We start from the raw sequence: 8237 nt of genomic DNA, 5'->3' as shown, positions 1-8237 counted from the left end.
TTTGATTGGCAGCTTTGTTAGCCAATGAGAAGCAACAGCGCGCGCGCATGAGACGCGCCTGGCTGCTGCCTCAGGATAGGGTAATGCTTTTCAAAACGTGATGACGTTACCGAGAGACGCCGGGAAGCTTTTGAATGTAACACAGGAAGTCAGTCTAACCAGAGAGCGCTTTTCTCCATTGCAGTACGAGACTACCTCCACAAGGTGGCGGTGATATGACGGCAGGGATCATGTCACCCGTCGTACAGTCTGTAAGAAGAAGACCAATACCTTTGGCTAGCGATAACGACGAGTTGCTAACCTATTTGTAAGACTTGACTCAACTTAAGTGAGAAGTGTTCCTCGGCAGAGACACGGTAACCGCTGCCGGCGGGTCATGCAGCTCTCTAAAAGGGAATGAGCCGCAAAGCCCCGGGGTCTCGGCTCAGCGGCGCCCACACATTGCAGCCACCGTGGAATGACTGGGAGGCCAGGTTGGTGATGGGCTCAAGGGGAGGCTGCCTACAATCCCGCGGTGACTGCGTGGGCCTGTGTCGTGTTGCTTCATCAACGTGCGGCCGATTGTGTCTGTACATTAACACCAAACGCACACTGTTGCTTACATGTACTGTCCTTATAGCGCCATAAGTGCGTGTCTCGGCACGGAGGTGTTAATGAGCCACGCACTGGCTGCATTCTTTAGAAACCCGCCACGCGGAGTCCTTGTGTTAGCTTGGTCTGTGGAGAGAACGCTGGCTAGTTAGCCTGTTGCTAACTTAGTTGTTGTTAATGGTCAAGACGACGTTTAACACACGGCAGTAGCGGTATATTGACTTGGCGTGAAGTGCAGCCATTAAACAAAAGTGTCTGTTTGAATAGAAGACACATTTGGAGTGAATCTGGAATAATATGTGGTTTCGGTTAGTCGGCTAGCGACAAGCAGCTAGCTTGGAGGAATACGCTGCCTTCTCACGCTATCAACTTTCCAAAGAAGTTGTCGATCGTGTTTGTAGAGTGTTCACACACGTGTGTGTTGTCAGTGCTCGAGTGTCCGTCTGTGATTACATGATCGCGTGTGTGTGTGTGAAACATCACAGTCCGGTGTTAGCATCACGTGTTGGCTTGTTTCATGACATATAAACAGCAGGTGTCGGGCGAGTGATGATTTGAGTGGAGCAGCTTTTGTGTGTGTTGAGATTGATAACTGTAATATGTCACTTGTCTGACAGGTGAGCCCCCCACAGGAAACAGAATTGGTACATAATCACAAACTCGACAACACTCCCATTCAAAACTACTGAATTGTTCCTCAGCTGTTATGTAAAGTTGGTGGTGGCGGCCTCATCCACTGATGAATCCTTTAATTGGATACTAAGTGTGAAGTGGAATCAATAACCCTAACCCAAACCCGAGAAAGCACTCAAAGAGCTCAAACTTGTGCCAAGGCCACTAAGTTCCCACAGTGTCATTACACTCAAAGCACATGTTTCATGAATCAGGGTCTTGATCTGGATTTTAACCAAACATTGCAGCTACATTACATTACATGTCATTTAGCAGACGCTTTTATCCAAAGCGACTTACAATAAGTGCATTTAAACATTTGGGTACAAATAAGAGCTTCAAGTAAGCCAAACTATCAAGTGCTGTGATAAATAAATAAATAAGGGGGTTGCCTCTTGGGCTGAGAAAAGAAATTGAGAACCTCTGCCTTGTGGACAAAAGAGCCATACTAGATCATAATAATAGCATCATCTTTTTGTTAATATAATGCTATAAAGTGTTGTCATTCCTTTATCCTCTCATTCACAGCGTACACTGACACTGTGATTGTAAATAACCACAAGGAAAAACTCCCCAATAACTGCCATAAATGTCTTGCTTTGAAATAATCATGTAATATTGTGTTACACATGTAGACGGGAGAGAGGGAGACACAGACATGGTTGAGGTTTGAGCATTGTTAGTCCTTTCTCTAGTTTTGTATTTTCATTTACTTACATGATATTGTTTAGGTCATGCTGTTCTCTGCAATACTCTGGCACTCTTGCACGTTCTGATTCGGATCATTTCCAGCAGGCTGTACACCGATGGGTGCAATGCTGCCGACAGCAGGAAAAGAAAGTTTCTGTCTGCAGTTTAAAGTTCTTAAATGTTCTTCAGCACAATCCAAAGACCTCTGTATTAGGAGTCTTCTTCTAATGTTTTCAGGCAGGCTTTACACTGAGATGTGTAATGTTGCCCTCCACAGTTCAAAGTTCTTGATTCTCACCACTCTTTTTCTTCTTTTCTAATAAATTCTTAAGCGCAACTCAACCATTTATGCTACAGTATATTTAAGCAACTTTCCCTCATGGGAAATGAGTAGAGAGGGCAGATCAAAGGCAGCAAGGTAGATTAGTTGCAGATCTAAGGCAACAGTACACACATGCACACAATGGGAGATAACTCAGGATTCCTAAGTGCATTTTCTGAGGAAACTCAGAACCATTAATTGGTCGCCATCTTTTTGATAGTTTTCAGATGACATAAAACAAATTAATCTAAAGGTTCAGCTTGTTCTCAAAGTTCTTGCTATTCAGTTTGTTTTCAGATTTTATACTTAATACTTCATCCAGACTTTATACTTTTATACTAAAAACATTTTTACCTTTGTCTCATAGGAAATGAATTGACAGATGGAAAAACAGGCAACACAGTTTTAGCTAGAGAAGAAGAAAGAAATGCATGGGGCCATTGAGGCAGTTTTGGCAACTGGTCTATGTCTAATTATGTGAAGCGACTAGAAACTTTTTAGAAAACAAAGACTTTGATCTGCAATGGGATGCTTTCAACTCCTGTGTTGAAGAACCACAAAGAGGGAACTGTGGATTAAAATCCAGAAGGATTAAAGAACGATGAAAGAGCGAGGATGAGAATTAAGGTCAAGTTAAATAACTTCAAACTGTTATTACAGACTTTAAAATGTGATTGGGAGCTTTGAGCTGTGGAGATCTGCGTTGCGCCTCTTAAGATACAGCCTGCCGGAATTTATTGGAAGAAGAAGAAGAAGAAGAAGAAATGTATGGGCAGACAAGGTGAGAGTTTTCTGGGGAATGCTCATGTTCTAGTTTCATGTTGTGCGGTAATTGTGGGCTTTCAATTGGGCTCAGTGATGGTAATGAAGTAATACTTAGATTTTAGATATTCTCACTCACATCCCATATAAAAAGCTTCAGTGTCCACCTCATATTTCTGTGCTTGATGTGGACATACACGACCAGTCAAAAGTTTGGACTTCTCATTTAATGTTTTTTCGTTTACATTGTAGATTCTCACTGAAGGATTCAAAACTATGAATGAACGTGAGTCAGAGCGACGTGCAAACTATCCGTCTTCTACAGCTTTATCCTCAACATGAGGGTAGTGGGGCTGCTGTGCCAATCCCAGTTGACATGGGGTGAAAGGCGAGGTACACGCTGGACAGACAACCAACCATCCACTCTCATCTAAGGACAATTTAGAGTGATTTTGCCTTATTCCCAAATCTGGATGTATTTGGACAGTGGTAGAAAACTGGAGAACCCAAAGAAAACCCACGCACACATGGGGAGAAGATGCAGACTCCATGCAGAAAGGCCTTGTTTGTTCTTGCTGCAGGTTCCATGTGAACTAAGCTTTGCCCGTTTTACGCATGATCTTCTTTCCTTGGGTCGTCCAGAGCCAAATGAGATATTTTAGATATTTCCGGGTGAGAGGTTATTCTGTCTGCAGCGGTCATGTCACTCTGATATTTACTTGTCCTCTCCCACTGAGATGGGTAGAAGGCGAGATGTCTCACTCCAGCTAAAAAAGAGGATGTCCTGGTCTACAGCGTAAAATAGCTGTGACGTCATGTGCAATTAAATCTTTTTGCCACTCATTCTTTCATTGATAATCAGGCTAATCAGCTGCCCGTCCCGTCTCCTGATTAGATGGAGTTGCGGGACACATGATAAGCCTTACTGTCAGAGCCTGAAACTGAGCAAACACTGCACATCAGTGCATCACTACTTTTCCACAGACACTCAAAGTTAAGCTAGGCTGTTCAGTACAAGCACAGCAGTTGTGTCTGCCTCCTCTGCAGTAGATGGTGATATGTCCCTTTTTAGCTGGTTTGGATTAGGCGGTGTCCAGTCCAGTCCAGGCTAGTTGTTAGCGTGTCATTCTGCCTCTTCCTGCGTCCATGAACTGTAAAATATTCAATTCTTTTAGCCGATCTTCTTGTCGGTCTAACAAATGTATCAGCCTGCATTTGTCGTACTATTTTGTGCACCGACTTCTTCTATTGCGTAAGTGGGTGATTTGAACTGTTGCACATGCAGAGAGCACCCAGGCCAGCTGTAGTCCCACTCTGCTTCAGCATATACTGAAGGTTCACGTAAAGGTGAAGCAAAGAGTTTTATCAGCTTTAACCTTGATTGAGAATAAACTCAATATCACAACAATCAATTCATTACACGACTGATACGATGTTAATCTCATCAGTCGTGTAAGATTAACATCTCGTCAACATCACATACGATTAACAAAATGTTTCATGTGTTTGTGTTTGCGTTTTTTCAGAGTTGACAGTGTGTCATCCAGCCAGGACGGAGTGAAGTCCAGCACGTTTGCTTCAGGACTGTTGTATGACGGCTTACCTTCCAGCTGCTCTGAACAGCCAGCAGTGGCCAGTGATGCCAACACTGCTGCGGATCAACACCAGGAAGAGGGTGAGGCCTCTGCTAATGCAACATAATACAACACAGTATTTGTATTGACTATGTGAAAGTGACTCAGAGATGAGACCAGCCCATCACATGTATCTGCCAGGGCTTTCAAAAGCTATGTTGATAATCTGCTCCACCAAGTTTGTCTTTTGTGACACACCCCTTCTCACCATTTTCAAAAAACTTAGAAAATGTTCCACAGAGCTCACGTGCCATGTGTTGTATGATCTGTGTCACTCAGGTGGATATGAAGCTGGTCAAGGTGTCTGTGATACTGCTTTTGGTTGGAAGTCGCTGGTGCAAGAGTTGAGGCCCAATGACGTGACAACAGATTTGACTCCATTTCAGCATGGAAACCGTGCTTTAGCTTCAAAGGACATGAGGAAATCACAGGGTAAACGCTCAACTTTTCACTTGTCTAACATGTTACAGCAGCAGGAGCGGCAGTCGTCGCTCAGCACAGGACAATATTCACCTCACTCAAAGCACAAGATGGTATAGAACAGGTCGATACATTGTCCTTTTATTAAACAAACTAAATGGCCTTATGTCATGTATTTCATTTACACGACGGACACACGCGCACACACACAGGTGAGCCAGCGTCGCATCAACCACCAGTTGAGACAAAGACGCAGACAAAAATTTCCCAGCGCAGTGACGCGATACTTGCTTTCCTGCGAGTAGAAGTACAGAAAAAAGAGTCCAGGTACCTTTCACTCACGTGAGTGTACACACTCGCCGCTACAGCTCTGTTCTCAACCGCGCACACACACACACACACACACACACACCCCCCCTAACAGACTTACATACACATATATACATATGTTGGTGTATGGTGTCATGGATTGGATTACTATGGTGGATGATTGATGGATAGATAGATAAAAGAAACACATGAACACCATCATTCCTTTAAGTGTTTGTGTCAGTGTCCGTCTGCGAGAATTTGAATAGAATATCCCTCTATACATAGTGCTGCAACCACTAATCCATTACTAAATTAATCAGCTACTAGTTTATTCATTGGTTTGAGTGCTTCATTTAATAGTTATGACATGTTTTCTGATTTTCAGCTTTTAAAGTGTGAATATTTTCACTTTTCTTTGCTCATTTGAACAAATACATTTCAACATATACACAAGTTAATAATAGACCATAGATAAAAGACATTTGAGAACGATTTTTGTTAATGGCAGTCCTGTGGTGTGAGAGTGTTTGAGGGTTTGATGTTGTTGTTGTTGCAGATAGAGGGGCTCACTCAGAGGAGTCCCGACTGGCCAACCTCCTGCGCCGGGTCTCCAGAGAGGACGACCGTGACCGAAGGCTGGTCACTCTCAAACAGCTGAAGGAGTTCATCAGCCATGGAGAGAGTAAAGTGGTCAGTCACTTCCTGTTGGCTTCATTACAGAAATGAGACGGTGATGGTGTTTGAAGTCCTGAGCTACATCATTCTCTTGTGTTAGTTGGTTGGTTATTAAAGTTTAACTTCACCTCTAAACCAGTGTATACTGGTATCTAGTGATGTTATTGTAATGTAATGTGCAAATCTCTACAGTTGAGTGCAAAGTATTGTCTTGTCTCACTGAGCACATGTATGAACCAACATACATTATAAGAATGTCAGGTCCATCTTGCCGTCTGTTATTGTGTTGTGGGCCAGTTCCACTGTGGGTCCCACTTCTCCTACAGTGTTCAGTGCAATCCTCTTTGTTTCCGTGACATTTCTCATGGCGGTCCCTCTGAATCTTCCACAGACGCTGGTCAAACAGCTGGACGCCATCCTCAGCATCTTGAATGACATTTTGAACGAGAGGTAAGAAGAAGCTGTGTGTTGTATGTTCACAGATGTGAATGTTCAGTTTCCTTAAAAACACACAAAAACACAACCTACTGCATTTTAGATTCCTGATTCTAATCAACCACAACTCAACTATCAGCTGTGATCACAAAGCTCTGTTAACACAATGACGAGTTTAACCTCTTCATTGGTCTAATAAAATATATACCTTTTTATTACTTTTTACCATTCTTGTTTCTCGCTAGTAATATTTTCTTAAAGTAAGAAGACAACAAGAGGATCAACTTCCTGTTTACTAAATGTCCTATTTGCTGGAATGGTCATGTGATCGACGTTTGCAGTTGTGTTGTAAGTCGCAGATTACTTCAGATACCAAGCTTAAATCGTCCCATGGACGCAGATTGTTTTTATCTAAAAATAGTGCTTTTCAATGAAGACAGAGTTTCCTCCTGTTGTCAGGACTGGGCATGGGAAACCCAGAGTGGTCAGCAGAAAATGTCGAATACCAGGGCCCGACTCATTTTATTATTTAGTTTTTTCTAGTACTAATGGAAACTGGACCAAACTGAACCGTTATAATCACCACTCACTTTCACTGGGTGAAAACCTGAAGTCTGAAGCTAGTCCCTCAGTGAAGTGGGCATTAACTACCCGTCATTACACGGAAAAAATCACTACAGCAGATAATTAAAGAGTGATACCGAAATAAGACGTAGTTGCTGATGAACAAAATGTAATTAGTATCATTTTTTATTCGTTACTTCACCTGTGGATTTTTATATACCTTGAACTAATTTCCATTTCTATGTAGGTTTATTTATTTATTTATTTTATTGTATTTTATTGCATTTATTCATTCACTTTTGAAGTTTTGATTTTCTTGCTCTGATTTGATGAGTATCTAAGTATGTGTATATATACAGTATGTGTATATTATTTTTTTATAATTATTTTAAATGTTTATTTTTTGTGTGTGTATGTGTTTATAAGTGTCTGTATGTGGATGTTTTTATACATATCTTTATAAATATATGTACCAGTAAGGGAGGTGGAGGGGGGGGGGGCCAGGGGAAAAAATAAGATTTTCAATGTATAATTTGCTATGTTCTATGTTAATATGACAAAATCCAATAAACACAATGTTAAAAAAGTCACTGAAATACATTGTAAGGGTTCATGTGATGTAAAGTTTCTGTTGTGAGCGGTCGTGACTAACCCCTGCTCTCCACTGTGCTCTCTTGTCTTTGACATGTGTAGCAGTAAGCTACTCTGGGAGTTGCGTCAGGACGCAGCAGCTTGCCTCGGTATCCTTTGCACGGTACTCGGCTACGAGGCCGAGCGCATCTTCAAGTGGCTTTTTCTCAAGTTCACTTCAAGTAGCCGTGATGAGGTGAAGCTGTTGTACCTGATGGCAGCACAGCGAGCTCTGGAGGCTGCTGGAGAGAGGAAGGCTTTCTCTCACGTCATGCAGGTAACCACACACAGCTTTTGGTTGATTTGTCTTCCATTCTGAACCTGTCTTTGTTTCTAAAGTTTTCATGATTTGTAAAGGCAGTGCCGGTCTTATACTGTGTTTCCACTACATGAACCCAGCTCGCCTCGGCTCGCCTCGGCTCGCCTCGGCTCTACACAGTTTGGTTGGTTTTCATTACAAAATAGCACCTCGTCAACATGGAAGGAGTCATCATAGCACGGCTGCATGAAACTGCAGTGACTTTGCTTTT

At 42.4% G+C, this 8237-nt stretch overlaps 1 protein-coding gene across 2 annotated transcripts in view; it reads left to right on the top strand.

Moving 5' to 3' along the window:
* The first annotated feature begins 218 nt into the window (after window positions 1–218).
* smg1 (SMG1 nonsense mediated mRNA decay associated PI3K related kinase) overlaps window positions 219–8237 on the top strand; it is a 50548-nt gene continuing 42529 nt past the window's right edge. Inside the window, exons 1-6 of one of the 2 annotated variants that reach the window (XM_044051578.1) lie at window positions 219–473; window positions 4564–4712; window positions 4951–5103; window positions 5960–6093; window positions 6470–6528; window positions 7771–7984. In XM_044051578.1, coding sequence (XP_043907513.1) covers window positions 397–473; window positions 4564–4712; window positions 4951–5103; window positions 5960–6093; window positions 6470–6528; window positions 7771–7984 — 786 coding nt within the window. In that variant the 5' untranslated portion in view covers window positions 219–396. Of the gene's footprint in view, window positions 474–2084; window positions 3057–4563; window positions 4713–4950; window positions 5104–5959; window positions 6094–6469; window positions 6529–7770; window positions 7985–8237 lie in introns of those variants that run through there. The other variant, XM_044051579.1, reaches the window with a different exon arrangement.

This window comes from Solea senegalensis, linkage group LG19 (assembly GCF_019176455.1).
Source record: "Solea senegalensis isolate Sse05_10M linkage group LG19, IFAPA_SoseM_1, whole genome shotgun sequence".
NCBI lineage: Eukaryota > Metazoa > Chordata > Actinopteri > Pleuronectiformes > Soleidae > Solea > Solea senegalensis.
This window is presented reverse-complemented; position numbering and strand designations above follow the sequence as displayed.